The 25,821-nt window shown below is 54.8% G+C and overlaps 1 protein-coding gene across 1 annotated transcript; it reads left to right on the top strand.

The window, feature by feature from the left end:
* Positions 1–4,485: 4,485 nt before the first annotated feature.
* Positions 4,486–25,351, top strand: LOC147086623 (ephrin-A3-like). Its single transcript, XM_085978371.1, has 4 exons — positions 4,486–4,770; positions 11,446–11,511; positions 18,391–18,471; positions 25,051–25,351. Exons 1-4 carry the CDS (start codon positions 4,575–4,577, stop codon positions 25,173–25,175), a joined length of 468 nt encoding a protein of 155 aa, XP_085834497.1. The 5' UTR covers positions 4,486–4,574; the 3' UTR covers positions 25,176–25,351.
* The last annotated feature ends 470 nt before the right edge of the window (positions 25,352–25,821 follow it).

Here is a 25,821-nt window from a genome sequence, read left to right as displayed (position 1 = left end):
TTTGATGGGACAGTCTGGAGGGAGCTTTACTCTGAATCTAACTCGTGCTGTACCTGCACTGGGAGTGTTCGATGGGACAGTGTAGATGGAGATTTACTCTGTATCTAATCCGTGCTGTACCTGCACTGGGAGTGTTCGATGGGACAGTGTAGATGGAGATTTACTCTGTATCTAATCCGTGCTGTACCTGCTCTGGGAGTGTTTGATGGGACAGTGTCGAGGGAGATTTACTCTGTATCTAACCCGTGCTGTACCTGCCCTGGGAGTGTTTGATGTGACAGTGTAGAGGGAGCTTTACTCTGTATCTAACCCGTGCTGTACCTGCTCTGGGAGTGTTTGATGGGACAGTGTAGAGGGAACTTTACTCTGTATGTAACCCATGCTGTACCTGCCCTGGGAGTGTTTGATGGGACAGTGCAGAGGGAGCTTTACTCTGTATCTAACCCGTGCTGTACCTGCCCTGGGAGTGTTTGATGGGACAGTGTAGAGGGAGCTTTACTCTGTATCTCACCTGTGCTGTATGTGCCCTGGGAGTGTTTGACGTGACAGTGTAGAGGGAGCTTTACTGTGTATCTCACCCGTGCTGTACCTGCCCTGGGAGTTTTTGATGGGACAGTGTAGAGGGAGCTTTACTCTGTATCTACCTTGTGCTGTACCTGCCCTGGGAGTGTTTGATGGGACAGTGTAGAGGGAGCTTTTCTCTGTATCTAACCCATGCTGTACCTGCCCGGGGAGTGTCTGATGGGGACAGTGTAGAGGGAGCTTTACTCTGTATCTAACCTGTGCTGTACCTGCCCTGGGAGTGTTTGATGGGACTGTGTAGTGGAGCTTTACTCTGTATCTAACCCGTGCTGTATGTCTGTTTTGTTGCGCGATAGGGTCTGTGAGGGGTGGGGTAGGTTTATTTAAGATGTGTAAATGTTTGCTGTGCTATCTCGTGACTTTACCAAACAATGGCGGCGTGGGTGTGTGGCCCGATATGTGCAGCCCGAGGCAATGTATTTATGCTTTCAGTTAAATAAAACTGACATGAATCAGTCATCCATGAAAGAAAGACTTATGAAATAATACAGAGTGGCCTGCGGGTGGCGCTGTCCAGGGAGAGTATAAATACTCGGGCACGGGCCCAGCTTGCGCAGGACATTCTTAACAGGAACTAGTGAAGGACACAACTAGACCTCCATGTTGTAAAACAGTTGATTAAAGCTTTGTTTAACGCTTAGACCAAGTGCCTCGTAGTTTTCTTGTGTCAAAAACTTTTCTTTTAATTTGGCTGTGGTCTCTTCAAATTAAATGCCCCTGTTATTCTCTCTATAACCCCCCCCCCCACCGAACCCTGGATTATATTCCAGCCTGTAACTAATTCCCGGGTATCTGTTATTCTATATATAAACCCCCCGAGCCCCTCGATTAGATTCCAGCCTGTAACTCACTCCCAGGTATCTGTTATTCTATATATAAACCCCCCCGAACCCCTCGATTAGATTCCAGCCTGTAACTCACTCCCAGGTATCTGTTATTCTATATATAAACCCCCCCGATCCCCTCGATTAGATTCCAGCCTGTAACTCACTCCAGTCTGATTGTCCTGTGATATGAATTGAGCACAGGGCTGTTAAGGCAGTTATTGACCACACGAGAGCACTGTGGCCTCTGCTTTTCAGCATTCCCGGAATTTCCTGTAGCATCCTTGCAGTCGGAAGGACGAGTGGACCTTTACATCTATTCTGGAGCTCTGTCCCCCCCCACAAAAAAGCTGTTGAGGCTGGGGGTCAATTGGAGTTTTTAAGACTGATCGATAGAGTTCTCTTGGGTAAGGGTAGTGAGGGATATCGAACAAAGGCGGGTAGATGGAGTTAAAATACAGATCAGCCATGATCTGATAGAATGGCAGAACAGGCTGGAGGGGCTGAATGGCCAACTCCTGTTCCTATGACTGGGTGTGTGTGGATGTTGGGCGGAGATAAGATTGGGCTCGGCTGTGGTGCCCCTCTAGGTCGAATAGCCAGCCTAGGCTAACACTGGGGTGATGTACCGGTGGGGGCTACTGAGCAGTCCCTGGCCAGAAAAAGGAGGCACTTGCATTTCTATAGCGCCTTTCACGACCACCGGACGTCCCAAAGCGCTTCACAGCCAATGAAGTACATTTTTTGAAGTCTGGTCACTGTTGTAATGTAGGAAACGCGGCAGCTAATTTGCGCACAGCAAGCTCCCACAAACAGCAATGTGATAATGACCAGATCATCTGTTTTTAGTGATGTTGGTTGAGGGATAAATATTGGCCCCAGGACACCGGGGAGAACTCCCCCTGCTCTTCTTCCAATAGTGGCCGTGGGATCTTTTACATCCACCTGTGAGGGCAGACAGGGCCTCGGTTTAACGTCTCATCCAAAAGACGGCACCTCCGACAGTGGGGCGCTCCCTCAGTACTGCCCCTCCGACAGTGTGGCGCTCCCTCAGTACTGCCCCTCCGACAGTGGGGTGCTCCCTCAGTACAGCCCCTCCGACAGTGCGGCGCTCCCTCAGTACTGCCCCTCCGACAGTGCGGCGCTCCCTCAGTACTGCCCCTCCGACAGCGCGGCGCTCCCTCAGTACCGCCCCTCCGACAGTGCGGCGCTCCCTCAGTACTGCCCCTCCGACAGCGCGGCGCTCCCTCAGTACTGCCCCTCCGACAGCGCGGCGCTCCCTCAGTACTGCCCCTCCGACAGTGCGGCGCTCCCTCAGTACCGCCCCTCCGACAGTGCGGCGCTCCCTCAGTACTGCCCCTCCGACAGCGCGGCGCTCCCTCAGTACTGCCCCTCCGACAGCGCGGCGCTCCCTCAGTACCGCCCCTCCGACAGTGCGGCGCTCCCTCAGTACTGCCCCTCCGACAGTGCGGCGCTCCCTCAGCACCGCCCCTCCGACAGCGCGGCGCTCCCTCAGTACCGCCCCTCCGACAGTGCGGCGCTCCCTCAGTACTGCCCCTCCGACAGCGCGGCGCTCCCTCAGTACCGCCCCTCCGACAGTGCGGCGCTCCCTCAGTACTGCCCCTCCGACAGCGCGGCGCTCCCTCAGTACTGCCCCTCCGACAGCGCGGCGCTCCCTCAGTACTGCCCCTCCGACAGTGCGGCGCTCCCTCAGTACCGCCCCTCCGACAGTGCGGCGCTCCCTCAGTACTGTCCCTCCGACAGCGCGGCGCTCCCTCAGTACTGCCCCTCCGACAGCGCGGCGCTCCCTCAGTACCGCCCCTCCGACAGTGCGGCGCTCCCTCAGTACTGCCCCTCCGACAGTGCGGCGCTCCCTCAGCACCGCCCCTCCGACAGCGCGGCGCTCCCTCAGTACCGCCCCTCCGACAGCGCGGCGCTCCCTCAGTACTGCCCCTCCGACAGTGCGGCGTTCCCTCAGTACCGCCCCTCCGACAGTGCGGCACTCCCTCAGTACCGCCCCTCCGACAGTGCGGCGCTCCCTCAGTACTGCCCCTCCGACAGTGCGGCGCTCCCTCAGTACTGCCCCTCCGACAGTGCGGCACTCCCTCAGTACCGGCCCTCCGACAGTGCGGCGCTACCTAGGAAAAACAGAAAGGCAGAGTATTATTTAAATGGTGCTAGATTGGGAAATGCTGATGTACAGAGGGACCTGGGTGTCCTTGTACCCCAGTCACTGAAAGCAAACATGCAGGTGCAGCAAGCAGTTAGAAAGGCAAATGGTATGTTGGCCTTCATAGCGAGAGGATTTGAGTACAGGAGCAAGGATGTCTTACTACAGTTATACGGGGCCCTGGTGAGACCACACCTGGAGTACTGTGTGCAGTTTTGGTCTCCTTACCTAAGAAAGGATACACTTGCCATAGAGGGAGTGCAGCGAAGGTTCACCAGACTGATTCCTGGGATGGCAGGACTGCCGTACGAGGAGAGATTGGGTCGACTAGGCCTGTATTCACTAGAGTTTAGAAGAATGAGAGGGGATCTCATTGAAACGTATAAAATTCTGACAGGGCTAGACAGACTGGATGCAGGGAGGACGTTTCCCCTGGCTGGGGGGGGGGGTCTAGAACGAGGGGTCACAGTCTCAGGATACGGGGTAGGACATTTGAGGAGAAATTTCTTCACTCAGAGGGTGGTGAACCTGTGGAATTCTCTACCACAGAAGGCTGTGGAGGCCAAGTCACTGAATATATTTAAGAAGGAGATCGATAGATTTCTAGACACAAAAGGCATCAAGGGGTATGGGGAGAGAGCGGGAATATGGTATTGAGATAGAGGATCAGCCATGATCATATTGAATGGCGGAGCAGGCTCGAAGGGCCGAATGGCCTACTCCTGCTCCTATTTTTCCATGTTTCTTTCTATGAACCCGCGACCTTCTGACTCCAAGGCGAGATAGTGCTCCACTCTGAACCACTGGAGGTCAGCAGGAGAGGGGGATGACAATTGGCCGGGCTGGGGGAGGCGGGAGGAACGGTTCTCTTCAAGCTGTGACTATTGCTCCTTTTTCTTTGCAGCTTGAGGAGGGAAGGCTACACGGTGCAGGTCAACGTCAATGACTATCTGGATATTTATTGCCCACACTATAACGGGTCGGTGGCCGAGCACAAGATGGAGCAGTACGTGCTGTACATGGTCAACCACGAAGGCTACAAGACCTGCAATGCCAACCTGGGCTTCAAGCGCTGGGAGTGCAACCGCCCCCACTCGCCGCACAACCCCATCAAGTTCTCCGAAAAGTTCCAGCGCTACAGCGCCTTCTCCCTGGGATACGAGTTCCACGTCGGGCACGAGTACTATTACATCTGTGAGTAGCGGGGCCGCTCAACTGGGGAGGGGTTGGGAGGGAATGTGGGGGGAGAGAGGGGAGTAGGGGAGCAGAGTGGGGGGGAGGAGAGGGGAATGGGGGGGAGGGGAGAGAGGGGGAGGGAAGGGGAGGGGAGAGAGGGGGAGGGGAGGGGGAGGGGAGAGAGGGGGAGGGGAGGAGAGAGGGGGGGAGGGGGAGGGGGGAGGAGGGGGAGGGGGGGAGGAGGGGGGAGGATGGGGGAGGGGAGAGGGAGAGAGGGGGAGGGGAGGGGAGGAGAGAGGGGGAGGGGAGGGGGAGGAGAGAGGGGGAGGAGGGAGGGGAGGGGGGGCAGAGGGGGAGGGGAGGGGGCAGAGGGGGAGGGGAGGGAGGGGGGCAGAGGGGGAGGGGAGGAGGAAGGGGAGGGGGAGGGGAGGGGGCAGGGGGAGAGAGGGAGAGAGGGGGAGGGAGGGGGGCAGGGGCAGAGGGGGAGGGGAGGAGGGGGGAGGGGAGAGGGGGAGGGGGAGAGGGAGGGGAGAGGGGGGGAGGGAGAGGGGGAGGGGGAGGGGGAGGGGGAGAGGGAGGGGGAGGGGAGAGGGGGAGGGGAGTGGGGGAGGGAGAGAGAGGGGGAGGGAGAGAGAGAGGGGGGTAGGGGAGGGAGAGGGGAGAGAGGAGGGAGGGGGAGAGAGGGAGATAGGGGAATGGGGAGAGAGGGGGAGGGAGAGAGAGAGGGGGAGGGAGAGGGAGAGGGGGAGGGGGAGAGAGGGGGAGAGGGGGAGGGGGAGAGGGAGGGGAGAGGGGGAGGGGAGAGGGAGGGGAGAGTGGGAGGGGAGAGGGGGAGGGGAGTGGGGGAGGAGAGGGGGAGGGGAGAGAGGGGGAGGAGAGAGAGAGGGGGTAGGGGAGGGAGAGGGGAGAGAGGAGGGAGGGGGAGAGAGGGAGATAGGGGAATGGGGAGAGAGGGGGAGGGAGAGAGAGAGGGGGAGGGGGAGAGAGGGGGAGGGAGAGAGAGAGGGGGAGGGGGAGAGAGGGGGAGAGAGGAGGGAGAGTGAGGGGAGGGGGAGATAGGGGAATGGGGAGAGAGAGGGAGGGGAGGAGGAGAGGGGGGAGAGAGAGAGATGGGAGAGAGGGGGAGGGGGAGGGGGGAGAGGGGGGATGGGGGGCGGGGAAAGAGGTGGAGGAGAGAAGGGGAGGGGGAGAGGGAGAGAGGTGAAGGAGGAGGAGAGGGGGAGAGAGCGGGAGGGGGAAGGGGAGAGAGGGCAGGGAGTATTATGTCCGTGTGTAATTGAGACACGGACTGCAGGAGTTGGTTATAACAGGTCTTTACTGAGTGGAGACAAACTGGAACTACTATGCAAAGTTACTACACAGGCTTATATACAGGGGTGGTCACTACTGGTACTGCAGTATACAGGGGCTGCGGAATATAGTTCCTTCTGCAAAGTACATACACTACAATTCCTCCCCTTTTAGCTAAACAGTACATAACATTCGATTAATAATTAAATAACATATTTACAATTACAGTTGCTAGATACATTAGCTGAAGTTAATCAATTATAAATTCAGTCTTTGAGGAGGCTTCCTGATTCTGTCTGGATAACGCCTCTTTGGGGTATCAGGTTCTTCTGGCAATGTTGAGTCGGAATCAATGTTGTTGTTTGGTTCGTCTGCTTCCAATATTCCCGATTCTGAGGTAGATGCAATTGGTACTTCGGTTTCATCACCAGGTGTATCGGATCGTGGTGTGGAATTGACGTTTTCCAGTGACTCTAGAATCTGGTCTGCATGGCGTCTTACAATGCTCTCTCCAACGTCCACGGTATCCATTAGAGGTCCTTGCCGTGTGCAGATCGTTCCTGGCTGCCATTTCTCTGTGCGGTAGTCCCGGGCCAAAACTGGTTGACCTATCTTAAAACTCCTGGTCGGCCTTTCATTCATATTCTGAAACTGCCTGTTCTCCACATCTCTTCTGATGTTTGGCTTAACCAAATCCAAGCGGCATCGTAGTCTTCGATTGAAGAACATCATGGCTGGAGTTTGGTTGGTAACCGCATGTGTCGCATTCCGGTAGGCAAACAAGAAGTTATCCACCTTGTGTTGTAGGGGTATGTCTTCATTACACATTGCCTTGATAGCCTTCTTGAATGTTTGAACGAACCTCTCAGCCAATCCATTGGTGGCTGGATGATATGGGGCGGATGTGTAATGCTTAACACCATTGTTCTTTAAGAACCTCCAGAACTCTTCAGACACAAACTGTGGTCCGTTGTCGGAGCAAATCTGTTCAGGCAGCCCATTTCTGGCAAATATGGTTCGTAAGACTGTGATCGTTTTTTCTGTGGTGGTTGAGGACATTTTTATTACCTCTGGCCACTTTGAATGTGCATCCACCGCAATTAAAAACATCGAGTCCATAAATGGACCAGCAAAATCAATGTGCACCCTTTGCCATGGAGATGAGGGCCACTCCCATGGATGTAGAGGGGCTTGTGGTGGGGCATTTTGGACCTTCTGGCATCCTGTACAGCTCTTGGTCATCTCTTCGATTTCTCTATCGATTCCCGGCCACCACACAAACGCTCTGGCTAAGATCTTCATTTTTACCCCTCCCAGATGACCCTCATGAAGCTCATTGAGCACTCTATCCGTCAACTTAGGTGGGATTACTACTCTGGATCCACACATCAAGGTTCCTCTGCACACTGACAGCTGTTCTCTTATCGGCGAGAATGCTGGCAACAGTGGTTCGCCATGTGCTGGCCATCCCTTCACCGTTAAATCATAGACCCAGGAGAGTGTCGGGTCATTTCGTGTTTCCTTTTCTATGTTTGCATTCGTCACCGGGAGACATTCGACTATGGTTGAGTGGAATATCTCCACAGGATCCACTGCAGGTGCTTCTTCCACCGTCGGCAACGGTAGGCGCGACAATCCATCAGCATTCCCATGCTGTTTAGTTCCTTTGTACTCGATATCATATTGGTGTGCCCCTAGGAAAAGGGACCACCTCTGTAGCCGTTGTGCTGTCATTATCGGGACGCCCTTCTGAGGGTTGAAAATGGAGACAAGAGGTTGATGATCAGTTAGTAGAGTAAATTTCTGACCGTGCAGGTAGTGATTGAACTTCTTCACCCTCCACACCAGGCTGAGGGCCTCTCTGTCAATCTGGGCGTAGTTACGCTCGGCTGAAGTTAACGAGCGTGACGCAAAAGCTATCGGCCTCTCTGAACCATCAAGGAATTTATGTGACAGTACCGCCCCAATGCCATAGGGAGACGCATCACATGCCAGTCTTATCGGTAGTGATGGGTTGTAGTGAGCCAATACTTCTCTTGAAGTGAGTAGGTCTTTACTCTTCTGAAAGGCCCGCTTACATTCATCGCTCCATTTCCATGCTACTCCAGTTTGTAGTAGGGCGTTCAGTGGGCGCAGAATTGTGGACAAATTCGGCAAAAACTTATGGTAGTAATTCACCAATCCGAGGAATGACCTCAGTTGCGACACATTTTCAGGCGCTGGAGCCTTAACTACCGCTTCAATTTTGTCAGGGGACTTATGTAACCCCTCTTCATCAATCACGTGGCCACAATACGATATCTGTTTCTTAAAAAACTCGCACTTGGGGCGATTGGCTCATAGCCCATGTTCTCTTAGTCTAGTGAGCACCTGCTCTAGGTTGGCAAGGTGTTCACTGTCATCTTCACCTGTCACTAGGATGTCGTCCAAGTAACACTGAGTCCCCGGAATCCCTTGCAGGACTTGTTCCATCGCTCTTTGCCATATCGCCGGAGCTGATGCTACTCCGAAACCAGTCGATTATACTGGTAAAAACCTTTGTGAGTGTTTATCGTGAGATACTTCCTAGAGGATTCTCCAACCTCCATCTGCAAATATGCTTGTGCTAGGTCAATTTTTGTAAAACGCTTCCCTCCAGATAGTGAGGCGAAAATATCTTCTATCCTCGGGAGAGGATATTGTACTGTGTGAAGGACTGGGTTCACCATCACCTTGAAGTCCCCACAGATGCGAACCTTCCTTGGCTCCTCAGACTTATTGTTTAACGTTTTCTTCATGACAGGTGTCGCCCACTCGCTCCAGTCTACCTTAGATAACACGCCTGCATTCTCCAGATTCTCCAGCTCTACCTCGACGGCTGGGCGAATTGCATATGGTACCGGTCTTGCTTTGAAAAACTTAGGAATTGCATTCTCTTCTATTTTTATCGAGGCGGTTACACCTTTAAGAGTTCCCAGTTCCTGTTGAAATACCTCTTTGGCGTTAGCCAAGATTCTTGACAATCGTCCAGGTGTGACGTCGTCATCCTTTTTACCAGCCACCGTCAGTGCCTGAATGGAGTGCCAGTCTAAACTTATCTTTCTGATCCAATCACGTCCCAATAACGGTGGTCCACCACCTTGCAGTAGGTACAGATACAATTTCTGTATTTCCTTGCCGTTGTATTCGACAGGCACCCTTATTTTCCCTCTGGGGTATACTTTTTGCCCCGTATACGTCTTCAAGACAATGGATGTCTCTTTCAAGGGTATGTGTGAGAATAGCCGCTCATAGTCTCGTCGATTCATGACAGTCAGGGCTGATCCTGTATCCAATTCCATTTTGACTTGGGACCCTGCTATCGTGAGGGTGACCCAAATGGTTCGGTGATCCTCTTTTGCGATTACGTTGTGAAGTTTGAGACAGCTTAGTCTCTTGTTCCCGGATTCACTATCGCTCATCTGGTCTTCGGAACTACTGTCCGTCATCTTTTGTACTTTCCTGTACTGTTCCTTAGTAGCCTTTTTGTTGTCGTTAGTCTTCATCCCAGACCTGCAAACTCGTGCAATGTGTCCCATCTTTCCGCATTGCCTGCATGTTTTGTCCTTGGACCAGCAGTCCTTCTGGTCATGGGTTGTTCTGCCGCAGCGATAACATTTTTCAAATCCCCGTGTCATTTCGTGGGTGCCTTATTCCTGTGGCTTTTGCTGTATTTCCGCAGCTCCCCTTGCTGCTGCTTCGTACGATACTGCCACGCTGAAAGCCTTATCTAGCGTCAACTCTTTCTCTGAGAGTAACCTCTTCTGGGTTCCTTCACTCAGGAGTCCACAGACAAATTTGTCCCGTAGAGTATCTGTCAGTCCTGCTCCGAACTGGCAGTGCTTTGATAGCTTGCGTAGTTCCGTAAGGTAATCAGCATTGCTCTCATCTTTATGCTGATTTCTCCTGTGGAATTTAAATCTTTCTGCTATCAGCAGCGGTGTAGGATTTAGGTGTTCCTGTAGGATATCAACAATTTCGTTAAAACTCTTCGCCATCGGTTTGGCTGGAGTAATCAGGTTCCGCAATAGGCCGTACGTTCTTGCGCCCATTAAGTTTAGTAGTACCGATGCCTTTTTCTCATCGGCTACTTCGTTTGCCTCGCAATATACTTCGACTCTTTCCACATACGTGGTCCAGTCTTCTATTGCATTATCGAAGGCAGTGATATTGCCAGTCTTCGGCATCTTGGAAATCTAAGATGGCGCCTCCCGCGCTTTGCCTTCTTCCCCGATTTAACAAAATGGCGCCTCCCGCGCTTTCCGTCATCTCCGCCGCTGCTAGCGCTGTTGCTGGCGTTTTATGCCTTGATGGCGACGCCCTATGGTCTTCGCGCACTTCCCCCCCGCGCTGCTGCTAATGCCACTCTCCGCGGATCCCGTGGCAAACTGCAGCTCCTCGCAGCTTTCTGCGCTTCTAATTTCTTTTATCTTCCCCGTCGTCGGAGCAACCCTACGGGACACTTTCCTCCCTCTTCTCGGGTCTGTACGCTGCCCGGCTTCGTAGTACCGGCCGCGCCCTGTGTGCTCCACCCTCTCTCTCTCTCTCCTGTTCCCAACAATGCTGCTCGGCCCCGTTGAAAAGCCACCCGATCGAGCTCTAGCCCGCCGCAGCCCAGGAAGGATCAGTGCACTACCTGCCACCAGCCCGATTAGCTGTAACACCATCGACAGGATAACCAAGCCCCACTCTCGACAGCCTCTCCTGCAAATCTTCAACTCCGATGAATCAGAGGCGGTTGCCCACGGTCGACGCCCGTTTCTTCTGTTTGTTTGTTTTTTCTTTCTTCCTTCTGGCCTCGACCTCTGGCAACTCGCTTCAGGGATGGATCCCCATGAGGTGATGCAGACTGTAGGTAAGTTCGGATCTGCTCGTCGCCAATATTATGTCCGTGTGTAATTGAGACACGGACTGCAGGAGTTGGTTATAACAGGTGTTTACTGAGTGGAGACAAACTGGAACTACTATGCAAAGTTACTACACAGGCTTATATACAGGGGTGGTCACTACTGGTACTGCAGTATACAGGGGCTGCGGAATATAGTTCCTTCTGCAAAGTATATACACTACAGGGAGAGAGGCAGAGAGGGGGAGAGGAGAGGGGGAAGGGGTGAGAGATGGGGCGCGGAGAGAGAGAGGAGGGGGAGAAAGAGGGGAAGGGAGAGAGAAAGGGGAAAGAGGGAGGGGGAGACGGGGAAGGGGGGGAGGGGGGAGGGTGGGTGAGGAGAGAGGGAGCGATGGAAACCCGGGATGCGCGAGAGGCCAGAATTGGAGGAGTGCGGAGATCTCGGAGGGTTGTGGGGCTGGAGGAGGTTACACAGATAGGGAGGGGTGGGGAGCGAGGCCACCCCACTCTTGTTACAAATTTGTGCTTTCCTGTTGCAGCTACTCCGACCCACCACCATGGCAGAACGTGTCTGAAGATGAAGGTGTTTGTCTGTTGTGCCACCTGTGAGTACCTCGGAGGAGTCGGGTCTGGGGAGAAGCTTCCATTGGGGAGATTCACCACTCATTGTCGGAACACAGCAATGTGATAATGACCGGATCATCTGTTTTTTTCAGTGATGTTGGTTGAGGGATAAATATTGGCCCCAGGACACCGGGGAGAACTCCCCCTGCTCTTCTTCCAATAGTGGCCGTGGGATCTTTTACGTCCACCTGAGAGGGCAGACGGGGCCTCGGTTTAACGTCTCATCTGAAAGACGGCACCTCCGACAGTGCGGCACTCCCTCAGTACTGCCCCTCCGATAGTGCGGCGCTCCCTCAGTACTGCCCCTCCGACAGTGCGGCGCTCCCTCAGTACTGCCCCTCCGATAGTGCGGCGCTCCCTCAGTACTGCCCCTCTGACAGTGCGGCGCTCCCTCAGTACTGCCCCTCCGACAGTGCGGCTCTCCCTCAGTACCGCCCCTCCGACAATGCGGCGCTCCCTCAGTACCGCCCCTCCGACAGTGCGGCGCTCCCTCAGTACTGCCCCTTCGACAGTGCAGCGCTCCCTCAGTACTGCCCCTCCGACAGTGCTGCGCTCCCTCAGTACTGCCCCTCCGACAGTGCGGCGCTCCCTCAGTACCGCCCCACCGACAGTGCGACGCTCCCTCAGTACCGCCCCTCCGACAGTGCGGCGCTCCCTCAGTACCGCCCCACCGACAGTGCGGCGCTCCCCCAGTACTGCCCCTCCGACAGTGCAGCGCTCCCTCAGTACCGCCCCTCCGACAGTGCGGCGCTCCCTCAGTACCGCCCCTCCGACAGTGCGGCGCTCCCTCAGTACCGCCCCACCGACAGTGCGGCGCTCCCCCAGTACTGCCCCTCCGACAGTGCGGCTCTCCCTCAGTACCGCCCCTCCGACAGTGCGGCGCTCCCTCAGTACTGCCCCTCCGACAGTGCGGCTCTCCCTCAGTACCGCCCCTCCGACAGTGCGGCGCTCCCTCAGTACTGCCCCTCTGACAGTGCGGCGCTCCCTCAGTACTGCCCCTCCGACAGTGCGGCGCTCCCTCAGTATTGCCCCTCCGACAGTGCGGCGCTCCCTCAGTACTGCCCCACCGACAGTGCGGCGTTCCCTCAGTACGGCCCCTCCGACAGTGCGGCGCTCACCTCAGTACCACCCCTCCGACAGTGCGGCGCTCCCTCTGTACTGCCCCTCCGACAATGCGGCACTCCCTCAGTACTGCCCGTCCGACAGTGCGGCGCTCCCTCAGTATTGACCCTCCGACAGTGCGGCACTCCCTCAGTACTGCCCCTCCGACAGTGCGCGCTCCCTCAGTACTGCCCCTCCGACAGTGCGGAACTCCCTCAGTACTGCCCCTCTGACAGTGCGGCGCTCCCTCAGTACTGCCCTTCCGACAGTGCGGCACTGCCCCTCTGACAGTGCGGCGCTCCCTCAGTACTGTCCCTCCGACAGTGCGGCGCTCCCTCAGTACTGCCCCTCCGACAGTGCGGCGCTCCCTCAGTACTGCCCCTCCGACAGTGCGGTGCTCCCTCAGTAGTGCCCCTCCAACAGTGCGGCGCTCCCTCAGTACTGCCCCTCCGACAGTGCGGCGCTCCCTCAGTACTGCCCCTCCGACAGTGCGGCGCTCCCTCAGTAGTGCCCCTCCAACAGTGCGGCGCTCCCTCAGTACTGTCCCTCCGACAGTGCGGCGCTCCCTCAGTACAGCCCCTCCGACAGTGCAGCGCTCCCTCAGTACCGCCCCTCCGACAGTGCGGCACTCCCTCAGTACTGCCCCTCCGACAGTGCGGCGCTCCCTCAGTACCGCCCCTCCAACAGTGCGGCGCTCCCTCAGTACTGCCCCTCTGACAGTGCGGCGCTCCCTCAGTACTGCCCCTCCGACAGTGCGGCGCTCCCCCAGTACTGCCCCTCCGACAGTGCGGCTCTCCCTCAGTACCGCCCCTCCGACAATGCGGCGCTCCCTCAGTACTGCCCCTCCGATAGTGCGGCGCTCCCTCAGTACTGCCCCTTCGACAGTGCGGCGCTCCCTCAGTACTGCCCCTCCGACAGTGCGACGCTCCCTCAGTACCGCCCCTCCGACAGTGCGGCGCTCCCTCAGTACCGCCCCTCCGACAGTGCGGCGCTCCCTCAGTACTGCCCCTCCGACAGTGCGGCGCTCCCTCAGTACCGCCCCTCCGACAGTGCGGCGCTCCCCCAGTACTGCCCCTCCGACAGTGCGGCTCTCCCTCAGTACCGCCCCTCCGACAGTGCGGCGCTCCCTCAGTACTGCCCCTCTGACAGTGCGGCGCTCCCTCAGTACTGCCCCTCCGACAGTGCGGCGCTCCCTCAGTATTGCCCCTCCGACAGTGCGGCGCTCCCTCAGTACTGCCCCTCCGACAGTGCGGCGCTCCCTCAGTACTGCCCCTCCGACAGTGCGGCGCTCCCTCAGTACCGCCCCTCCGACAGTGCGGCACTCCCTCAGTACTGCCCCACCGACAGTGCGGCGCTCCCTCAGTACCCGCCCCTCCGACAGTGCGGCACTCCCTCAGTACTGCCCCACCGACAGTGCGGCGTTCCCTCAGTACGGCCCCTCCGACAGTGCGGCGCTCACCTCAGTACCACCCCTCCAACAGTGCGGCGCTCCCTCTGTACTGCCCCTCCGACAATGCGGCACTCCCTCAGTACTACCCGTCCGACAGTGCGGCGCTCCCTCAGTATTGACCCTCCGACAGTGCGGCACTCCCTCAGTACTGCCCCTCCGACAGTGCGCGCTCCCTCAGTACTGCCCCTCCGACAGTGCGGCGCTCCCTCAGTACTGCCCCTCTGACAGTGCGGCGCTCCCTCAGTACTGCCCTTCCGACAGTGCGGCACTGCCCCTCTGACAGTGCGGCGCTCCCTCAGTACTGTCCCTCCGACAGTGCGGCGCTCCCTCAGTACTGCCCCTCCGACAGTGCGGCGCTCCCTCAGTACTGCCCCTCCGACAGTGCGGTGCTCCCTCAGTAGTGCCCCTCCAACAGTGCGGCGCTCCCTCAGTACTGCCCCTCTGACAGTGCGGCGCTCCCTCAGTACTGCCCCTCCGACAGTGCGGTGCTCCCTCAGTAGTGCCCCTCCAACAGTGCAGCGCTCCCTCAGTACTGCCCCTCCGACAGTGCGGCGCTCCCTCAGTACTGCCCCTCCGACAGTGCGGCGCTCCCTCAGTACTGCCCCTCCGACAGTGCGGCGCTCCCTCAGTACCGCCCCTCCGGCAGTGCGGCGCTCCCTCAGTACTGCCCCTCCGACAGTGCGGCGCTCCCTCAGTACTGCCCCTCCGACAGCGCGGCGCTCCCTCAGTACTGCCCCTCCGACAGCGCGGCGCTCCCTCAGTACTGCCCCTCCGACAGTGCGGCGCTCCCTCAGTCCTGCCCCTCCGACAGCGCGGAGCTCCCACAGCTGAGACAGGAAGAGCAAGAGGAGGCCATTAACACCTCAAGGCTGTTCTGAGATTCATGCACCTCAACTTGGGCAGGAACCCTGTACCCAATGAGGGTCAGTGCCTCCAAGGAGATGGAAGAAGATTTAGAGGGAATGGGGAAACAGAAAATGGCTTGTAGGGTGTTGTTGTCTTAAGAGAGAGGAAGATAGGGACAGGAGGAGGCCATTCAGCCCCTCGAGCCTGTTCCGCCATTCTATCAGATCACGGCTGATCTGTATCTTAACACCATCTCCCCGCCTTGGTTCCCTCACCCTCGATACCGTTACCGAACAAAAATCTATCGATCTCAGTTTTGAAATTTCCCATTGACCCCCAGCCTTGACAGCTTTTTGCGGGGGAGAGTTCCAGATTTCCACCCCCCTTTGTGTGAAGAAGTGCTTCCTGACATCACCCCTGAACGGCCTGGCTCTAATTTTAAGGTGACGCCCCCCCTTGTTCTGGACTCCCCCCACCAGAGGAAATAGTTTCTCTCTCTCTCGACCCGATCAACTCCTTTAATCATCTTCAGCACCTCGATTAGATCACCCCTTAATCTTCTAAACTCGAGGGAATACAAGCCCAGTCTGTGCGACCTGTCCTCGGAGTTTAACCCTTTTAGCCCCCCGGGTATCATTCTGGTGAATCTGCGCTGCCCCCCCCTCCGAGCCTAGCCTCCCCTTAAATGTATCTCTGCTCTTCGCCTCGACCACTCCCTGTGGCAGCGAGTTCCACATTCTCACCACTCTCTGGGTAAAGAAGTTTCTCCTGAATTCCCCATTGGATTTATTGGTGACTATCTTATATTGACGGCCCTTCGTCTGGTCTTGCCCCACAAGTGGAGACAGAGGCCTAGAAATTCAGTGGCCTGCGCCACCAGTTTGCGCCCAAAGAGGGCTTTTGCGCCACTGCCCAAACCTACCGCGATATTTAGCGGGGCGCTAATGGCGGTGTTAGCCAGTAGCGCTGCGCCGCCACCGATGACGTCATCGTTGTGCGCAGCGCCCCGCTATCGCCCCGCTGGCCATATTTGGTTGCTGCCGCCTCCCCCGCGCCGGCCGCAAACAGCGACCGGTACACGGGGCCTACCTGTGCCGGTAGTGGGGCGAGTTAAGGTGGAGGTGCGGCCGGCTGCTTTTTCGGCGGCCGCCTGCCCGCACCTCCGTCCCTGGCCTCCTACACCGCCCCCACCCCCCGCGGCATTGCCGGCTGTTTCCCGAGAGCCCGGCACTTCTCCTTGGTGCCGGGCTCATTTGCCGGCACTCGCGAGCGGGGATCGCGCTGTTGCAGGCACCTCCCCCTTAAGAGTGAGAGGAAGGCCTGCAGTACTGCAGGCTGCCATGCCACAGCGGGTGGCGCTGCGGCACTTTGCACGCCAATATTCAGCTTCAGCGCCCCAAGCGGGGCGCCGAAACCCTTGTTTAGCGGCCGGATTCCACTTGGGGCGCTGAAACTGAATATCCCGCTGGCGCAAGTGGCTCCGCGCGCAGCGGTAATTCCTGCGCCCAGGCGAGCTGGGCGCCCCTAACTGAATTTCTAGGCCATCGTCTCTACGTCTACCCTATCGAACCCTTTCATAATTTTAAAGGCCTCTATCAGAGAAAACCAAGGGTGTGGCGAGAATGACGAACTTAAAAGAAATGATTATTAGTAAAAAAACAGTACTTGCAAAATGAATGGGACTAAAAGTCGATAAATCCCAAGGACTGGATGCCCTACATCCTAGGGTTTTGAAAGAGGTGGCCATTGGGATATTGGACGCATTGGTTGTCATCTTCCGAAATGCTATAGATTCTGGAACGGTTCCTGCAGATTGGAGGATAGCAAATGTAACCCCGCTATTTAAGAAAGGAGGGAGAGAAAACGGGGAACTACAGACCTGTTAGCCTCACATCAGTAGTTGGGAAACAGCTGGAATCTATTATAAGGATGCAATAACTGGGTGCTTAGAAACTAATAGTAAGATTGGGCGGAGTCAACATGGATTTATGAAAGGGAAATCCTGTTTAACAAACCTATTGGAGTTCTTTGAGGATGTAACTGGTGGAGTAGACAAAGGGGAACTGGTAGATATGGTGTATCTGGATTTTCAGAAGGTCTTCGATAAGGTCCCACACAAGAGGTTGGTGAACAAAATTAGGGCACATGGAATTGGGGGTAATATACTAGCATGGATTGAGAATTGGTTAACAGTCAGAAAACAAAGAGTTGGGATAAATGGGTCTTTTTCAGGATGGCAGGCTGTGACTAGTGGGGTACCACAAGGACCGGTGCTTGGGCCCCAGCTATTCACAATCTATATCAATGATTTGGATGAGGGGACTAAATGTAACATTTCCAAAGTTGCTGATGACACAAAGCTAGGTGGCAGTGTCAGTTGTGAAGAGGATGTGAAGAGGCTTCAAGGGGATCTCGACAGGCTCAGTGAGTGGGTGAGAACATGGCAGATGGAATAGAATGTGGATAAATGTGAAGTTATCCACTTTGGTAGAAAAAACAGAAAGGCAGGGTATTTCCTAAATGGTGAAAGATTGGGGAATGCAGATGCTCAAAGGGACCTGGGTGTCCTTGTACATGAGTCACTGAAAGTGAATGTGCAGGTGCAGCAAGCCATTAGGAAAGCAAATGGTATGCTAGCCTTCATTACAAGAGGATTTGAGTACAGGAGTAAAGAAGTCTTACTTCAATTATATAGGGCCTTGGTGAGACCGCACCTGGAGTACTGTGTACAATTTTGGTCTCCTTACCTAAGGAAGGATATACTTGCCATAGAGGGAGTACAACGAAGGTTCACGAGATTGATTCCTGGGATAGCGGGACTGTCGTATGAGAAGAGATTGAGTAAACTAGGCCTGTATTCTCTTGAATTCAGAAGAATGAGAGGGGATCTCATTGAAGCATACTAAATTATTACAGGGCTTGACAGGATGGATACTGGGAGAATGTTTCCCTTGGCTGGGGAGTCTAGAGCCAGGGGCCACAGCCTCAGGGTAAAGGGTAGGCCATTCAGGACTGAGATGAGAAGAAATTTCTTCACACAGAGGGTGGTGAATCTTTGGAATTCTCTGCCCCAGAGGGCTGTGGAGGCTCAGTCATTGGGTATATTCAAAACAGAAGTCGATAGATTTCTGACTAGTAAGGGCATCAAGGGATATGGCGATAGGGCCGGTGAATGGGGTTGAGGCAGAAGATCAGCCATGATCTCATTGAATGGCGGAGCAGGCTCGAGGGGCCAAAGGGCCGACTCCTGCTCCTATTTCTTATGTTCTTATGTCACCTCTCAGCCTTCAAAAGAGACCCCGCCTGTTCAGCCTTTCCCGATAGTTATAACCTCTCAGTTCTTTCTATTCACTTCACATCTCGGGGCTTTTTGGGGACATCCAGCTCTCTTGGGGCTGGCCGAATGTCCGGCACCTTGACCCCAGACCCGGTTGAACTTTACCCTTTGACCTTTCCCTTGCAGCATCACACCCAAACGAGAAGCTCGCCCCGACTCCGCCACAGTTCACAGTGGGCAACGACGTGAAGGCGATAGAAGACCTGGGTGAGTCACGTGCTTAAGGCTAAAGGGATCAAGGGATATGGGGAGAAAGCAGGGACAGGGTACTGAATGTGGATGATCAGCCAGGATCTCATTAAATGGCGGAGCAGGCTCGAGGGGCCGAATGGCCTACTCCTGCTCCTATCTTCTATGTTTCTATGTCGGGGGCACTGGGATAGGCTGTGGCACCTGCAGGGCCGCACTTGCTCAGTGCAGAAGGCATATCCGGGGCCTATCTCTGGCGCAGCCCAGTGGCAGATAGGTCGCATCCTGAATAGAGAGATGGGACTGGGAGCCCCTTCACTTCTGAGGCCTGTGTCCAGGTCTACTCAGGCCAAAGACCCCTCAACATGGTCAGAGGAACCCTTTCCTAGTGTGAGACTAAAGTGCAGAACTGTCTGTAACTTGGGCTTCGATAGGAGAGTTAGGGGACTAGAGGGATGGGCTTCGATGGGAGAGTTAGGGGACTAGAGGGATGGGCTTCGATGTGAGAGTTAGGGGACTACAGGGATGGGCTTCGATGGGAGAGTTAGGGGACTAGAGGGATGGGCTTCGATGGGAGAGTTAGGGGACTAGAGAGATGGGCTTTGATGGGAGAGTTAGGGGACTAGAGGGATGGGCTTCGATGGGAGAGTTAGGGGACTAGAGGGATGGGCTTCGATGGGAGAGTTAGGGGACTAGAGGGATGGGCTTCGATGGGAGAGTTAGGGGACTAGAGGGATGGGCTTCGATGTGAGAGTTAGGGGACTAGAGGGATGGGCTTCGATGGGAGAGTTAGGGGACTAGAGGGATGGGCTTCGATGGGAGAGTTAGGGGACTAGAGGAATGGGCTTCGATGGGAGAGTTAGGGGACTAGAGGAATGGGCTTCGATGGGAGAGTTAGGGGACTAGAGGGGTGGGCTTCGATGGGAGAGTTAGGGGACTAGAGGGATGGGCTTCGATGGGAGAGTTAGGGGACTAGAGGGGTGGGCTTCGATGGGAGAGTTAGGGGACTAGAGTGATGGGCTTCGATGGGAGAGTTAGGGGACTAGAGGGATGGGCTTCGATGGGAGAGTTAGGGGACTAGAGAGATGGGCTTCGATGGGTGAGTTAGGGGACTAGAGAGATGGGCTTCGATGGGAGAGTTAGGGGACTAGAGGGATGGGCTTCGATGGGAGAGTTAGGGGACTAGAGGGATGGACTTGGATGGGAGAGTTAGGGGACTAGAGGGATGGGCTTCGATGGGAGAGTTAGGGGACTAGAGGGATGGGCTTCGATGGGAGAGTTAGGGGACTCGAGGGATGGGCTTCGATGGGAGATTTAGGGGACTAGAGGGATGGGCTTCGATGGGAGAGTTAGGGGACTAGAGGGATGGGCTTCGATGGGAGAGTTAGGGGACTAGAGGGATGAGCTTCGATGGGAGAGTTGGGGGACTAGAGGGATGGGCTTCGATGGGAGAGTTCGGGAACTAGAGAGATGGGCTTCGATGGGAGAGTTAGGGGACTAGAGGGATGGGCTTCGATGGGAGAGTTAGGGGACTAGAGGGATGGGCTTCGATGGGAGAGTCATTGTTGTGCGGCATCTCAAATCTTCTGTGGACCAATCAGATGCAGCCGCATCTGAACCTCCAACCCCTGCTGCCGTTAATCGCCGCATATCTCAAGACAGCTCGCTATTCTGACTGGGGATCTGTCCACCAATAAGGGTTAAGAACAGACCTTTCCAAACGTCTAGGCCCAGGGGATTCAAACGGGTCAACCTAGAATGTGAGAAGCCCAAATGGGGTCGGGGTTGGCCTGATCTCCAAGAGCCAGTTGTCCGGGGACCAGGTCTGACCTCCAATGGGCCGAATTGGGCTTTCTGGACCTTTATCTGGCCTAAGCAGCCGTCTGCAGTCGAGTGTCATGGCGAGGCACAATGCTTAGGCCTGAGAACGGAGCAGAAGGATGGGGTGAGATGAAGAGGGGTGGGAGGGCGGCTCGCGTGGAGCATAAACACCAGCACGGACCTGTCGGGCTGAATGGGCCTCTTTCTCTGCTGCACATTCAATGTTGTTCTATGTATGTGAGGAATCATAGAAATTTAGGGCACAGAAGGAGGCCATTCGGCCCATCGTGTCTGGGCTGCCCGGCCCAATCCCACTTTCCAGCTCTTGGTCAGTCGCCCTGGAGGTTACGGCGCTTCAAGCGCACATCCAAGTACTTTCTAAATGCGGTGAGGGTTTCTGCCTCTACCGCCCTTTCAGGCAGTGAGTCCCAGACCCCCACCACCCTCTGGGTGAAAAAAGTTCTCCTCAACTCCGCTCTGATGTTCATTAATAAATAGACATTCTTATTATGAACACAGCTAGCTTTTGCTAGACACTTTTATTGAGCACATGTGGACTAGGTACAGTATCTGTAGAGGCTTCCATCTTGACTGCTGCCTTGTGGGTAGCCTAGTGCCTCATGGGTAATGTAATCTTAATATATATACAGCTGGGTAGTGTAGTCTTATACATACAGCTATATACAGCTCTACGGCTCCACCTAGTGTCCACTATAGAATGACATGTTATTGATCATTACATCCCCCTTTCTTTGAGGTTTAACAAAATCATCTTATGTTCATTAATAAATAGACATTCTTATTATGAACACAGCTAGCTTTTGCTAGACACTTTTATTGAGCACATGTGGACTAGGTACAGTATCTGTAGAGGCTTCCATCTTGACTGCTGCCTTGTGGGTAGCCTAGTGCCTCATGGGTAATGTAGTCTTCATATACATACAGCTGGGTAGTGTAGTCTTATACATACAGCTATATACAGCTCTACACAGCTCTACGGCTCCACCTAGTGTCCACTATAGAATGACATGTTATTGATCATTACATCCCCCTTTCTTTGAGGTTTAACAAAATCATCTTATGTTCATTAATAAATAGACATTCTTATTATGAACACAGCTAGCTTTTGCTAGACACTTTTACTGAGCACATGTGGACTAGGTACAGTATCTGTAGAGGCTTCCATCTTGACTGCTGCCTTGTGGGTAGCCTAGTGCCTCATGGGTAATGTAGTCTTCATATATATACAGCTGGGTAGTGTAGTCTTATACATACAGCTATATACAGCTCTACGGCTCCACCTAGTGTCCACTATAGAATGACATGTTATTGATCATTACAATCCCCTCTAATCCTTCTACCAATTCTTTTAAGTCTATGCCACCAGGGGAGGGGCGGTGAGGTACTGGAGTCCCTTGGCGTGACTCGAACCGTATCTCAAAAACAGAGAGCTTCCAGGAGTGTGGAGAGAGAGAGAGAATGGGCACAGAAATAGCCGACACCAATATGTGGACTGGAGCACAGTTCCCTGTTGTAAACAAGAAGAAAGACGGATTGTCTGGCCTGTGCCCAACAAACTGCAGGAAGCGTAAACAGCTCCAGGGAAGGCCTCGCTTGCGCACAGGACTGTCCTCAGATTGGCCTCCATGTCTATCAACGAAGACACGAATTAAGACTGGTTTTTCTGTATCAGCTTACCTCGGTTGGCAGCGCTTGGGGGTCAGGAGTTCGTGGGTACAAGCACGTAATCTTAGCTTTTCTTCCCCACCCAAGAACCACAGGGTGACTTTATACTCGTTCTCGGGAGGTGGGTCACACCGCCATGGCCGGCATTTATTGCCCATCCCTCGTCACCCTGGGGCTCGGCCATTAGGAGTCAAGCACCTAGTGTGGGGACTGGAGTCACGTGTAGGCCCAGACCGGGTAGGAGTGGCCAGTTCCCCTCCCTGAAGGGTGTTAGTCAACCAGGGTTGGGTTGCCCACGAATTACAGGTAGAGTTTTGTGTGAGCATTGGTGGTTCAGGGGTAGCATTCTCGCCTGCCATGCGGAAAACCTGGGTTCGATTCCCGGCCAACGCAGATTAAAATTTTCAGACTGATACCTGGGATGGCAGGAATGACGTATGAGGAGAGATTGGGTCGATTGGGCTTATATTTGCTGGAGTTTAGAAGAATGAGAGGGGATCTCATTGAAACTTATAAAATTCTAACAGGACTAGACAGGCTAGATGCAGGAAGGATGTTCCCGATGGCGGGGGAGTCCAGAACCAGGGGTCACAGTCTAAGGATAAGGGATAAGCCATTTAGGACAGAGATGAGGAGGAATTTCTTCACCCAGTTAGTGGTGAACCTGTGGAATTCTCTACCACAGAAGGCAGTTGAGGCCAATTCATTAAATATATTCAAGAAGGAGTTGGATATATTTCTTAAGGCTAAAGGGATCAAGGGATATGGGGAGAAGACAGGGACAGGGTACTGGATTTGGATGATCAGCCATGATCGCATTGAATGGCGGAGCAGGCTCGAGGGGCCGAATGGTCTACTCCTGCTCCTATCTTCTATGTTTCTATGTTGGTGCCAGTCACCAATGATCAGATTTGTTGGCCTCACTAGTTTAGTTTTTTTTGTTTTTTTTATTAGTTCCTGGGATGTGGGCGTCGCTGGCAAGCCCACCATTTATTGCCCATCCCCTAGTCACCCTTGAGAAGGTGGTGGTGAGCCGCCTTCTTGAACCGCTGCAGTCCGTGTGGTGAAGGTGCTCCCACAGTGCTGTTAGGGAGGGAGTTCCCGGATTTTGACCCAGCGACGATGAAGGAACGGCCGATATATTTCCAAGTCAGGATGGTGTGTGTGACTTGGAGGGGAACTTGGAGGTGGTGGTGTTCCCATGCGTCTGCTGCCCTTGTCCTTCTAGGTGGAAGAGGTCGTGGGTTTGGGAGGTGCTGCCGAAGAAGCCTTGGCGAGTTGCTGCAGTGCATCTTGCAGATGGTACACACTGCAGCCACGGTGCGCCGGTGGTGGAGGGAGTGAATGTTTAAGGTGGTGGATGGGGTGCCAATCAAGCGGGCTGCTTTGTCCTGGATGGTGTCGAGCTTCTTGAGTGTTGTTGGAGCTGCACTCATCCAGGCAAGTGGAGAGTATTCCATCACACTCCTGACTTGTGTCTTGTAGATGGTGGAGAGGCTTTGGGGAGTCAGGAGGTGAGACACTCGTTGCAGAATACCCAGCCTCTGACCTGCTCTTGTTGCCACAGTATTTATGTGGCTAGTCCAGTTCAGTTTCTGCTCAATGGTGACCCCCAGGATGTTGATGGTGGGGGATTCGGTGATGGTAATGCCGTTGAATGTCAAGGGGAGGTGGTTAGACTCTCGCTTGTTGGAGATAGTCATTGCCTGGCACTTCTGTGGCGTGAATGTTACCTGCCACATCAGCCCAAGCCTGAACGTCGTCCAGGTCTTTGGCCAAGTGGGACTTGAACACATGACCTCTGCGAGTTGCTAGCTTAGAAGCAATCAGAATCAGTCATCAACAACAACTTGCATTTATATAGCGCCTTTAACGTAGTAAAACATCCCAAGGTGCTTCACAGGAGCGATTATCAGACAAAATTTGACACCGAGCCACATAAGGAGATATCAGGTCAGGTGACCAAAAGCTTGGTCAAAGAGGTCGGTTTTAAGGAGCGTCTTAAAGGAGGAGAGAGGGGCGGAGAGGTTTAGGGAGGGAATTCCAGAGCTCGGGGCCCAGGCGGCTGAAGGCACGGCCACCAATGGTGGAGCGATGGAAATCGGGGGGATGCGCGAGAGACTTGAATTGGAGGAGCGCCGAGGTCTCGGGGGGTGGTGGGGCTGGAGGAGGTTACAGAGATAGGGAGAGGGGCGAGGACGTGGAGGGGATTTGAAAACAAGGATGGAGAATTTCAAAATGGAGGCGTTGCTGAACCGGGAGCCGATGTAGGTCAGCGAGCACAACGGGGGCGATGGGCGAACGGGACTCGGTGCGGGATTTGGAAGAGTTCACGGAGGGTGGAAGATGGGAAGCCGGCCGGAGAGCGTTGGAACAGTCGAGTGTAGAAGCTTCAAAGGCATGGACGAGGGTTTCAGCAGCGGATGAGCTGAGGCAAGGGATGGCAGCGGGCGATGTTACGGAGGTGGAAGTAGGCAGTCTTTGTGATAGAGAGGAGATGGGAACGGAAGCTCAGCTCGGGAGTCAGACAAGACACCACGGGAACGTGTAACCAGACAGGAATTGACACCAAGCCGCACAAGGAGATATTCGGACAGGTCTTGGTCAAGGAGCTGGGTTTTTAAGGAGCGTCTCAAAAGGAGGGGAGGGAGAGGCGGAGAGGTTCAGGGAGGGAATTCCAGAGCTCGGGGCTGAAGGCACGGCCGCCAATGGTCAGGCCAAGGGAGTGGTGGGGGGGGGGGATGCGCAAGAGGCCAGAGGGGGGGGAAACGCAGAGATGTGGGAAGGTGCTGGTAGGAGGTCACAGAGAAGGTCGTGCTTCATGACATGAATCAGTCATTCCTGAAAGAAAGACTTATGAAATAATACTGAGCGGCCTGCGGGTGGCGCTGTCCAGGGAGAGTATAAATACTCGGGCACGGGCCCAGCTTGCGCAGGACATTCTTTAACAGGAACTAGTGAAGGACACAACTAGACCTCCATGTTGTAAAACAGTTGATTAAAGCTTTGTTTAACGCTTAGACCGAGTGCCTCGTAGTTTTCTTACGTCACTTCATTCGCCCCTTTTCTTCTCTGTCTTTCTCCCTGCAGACAACTTCAAACCCGAGGTCCCGAAACTGGAGAAAAGCGTGAGCGGGAGCAGCCCGAGTCGGAAGCATCTGAAGCTGACGGTCGTGTTGTCGCTGTTTGTACTCCTGACTCTTTTAGCCTCCTAGCTTGGCGACCCCGGCCTTCGAGACCCAGCGACTTGGGAAGAGTATGGATCAAGATGAGCAGGGCACGATGAGCGCCCTCTCACCCCTCACCCCTCACCCCACTTCCCCCCCCACCACACCCCCACTTTCTCACACACCACTCCCCCTTCCTATCCCCCTCCCCCCGTCTCCCTCTCCCCCCCATCCCCCCTCCCCTAACCCCACCCCCCTCCCACCCCACCCCCAAGGTCACCCGTCCGTCAACGTGAACTCTGACCTTTCCGAACCCGGACAAATTTCTCTGCCAAAAAAAAAACCCGAAAGGATAAAAAAAAACAACCCCGAAAACTTCGCAGTCCGATTCAAGTCGGAGACACGAACTGTACGATGACAAATTTAACACGCACGCACGCACGCACCCACACACAAGAAAACCGAGAGAGAGAAAAAACAACACACACAAAAGAAAAAACAAATTTTTACAAAAGAAAAAGGAAAACAGTCAAAGCTGTGCATATTTTAATCAGACAGTTGCTTGGCGCAGGGGAACAAAATGGCCGCCCAACGCGACAAGACTTCCTTCCTCTTCTGCCGAATCTCTTTCGGGGTCAAACCGGCGGCGCCAGCACGGCTGGGTTTTTCTCGTGGCTCATTTCTCGGGGCGGCC

This window comes from Somniosus microcephalus, unplaced genomic scaffold (assembly GCF_052327205.1).
Source record: "Somniosus microcephalus isolate GS21.2 unplaced genomic scaffold, FLI_Smic_1.0 unresolved_chr7, whole genome shotgun sequence".
NCBI lineage: Eukaryota > Metazoa > Chordata > Chondrichthyes > Squaliformes > Somniosidae > Somniosus > Somniosus microcephalus.
The sequence above is the reverse complement of the archived record's forward strand: the minus strand, read 5'-3'. Positions and strand labels throughout refer to the sequence as shown.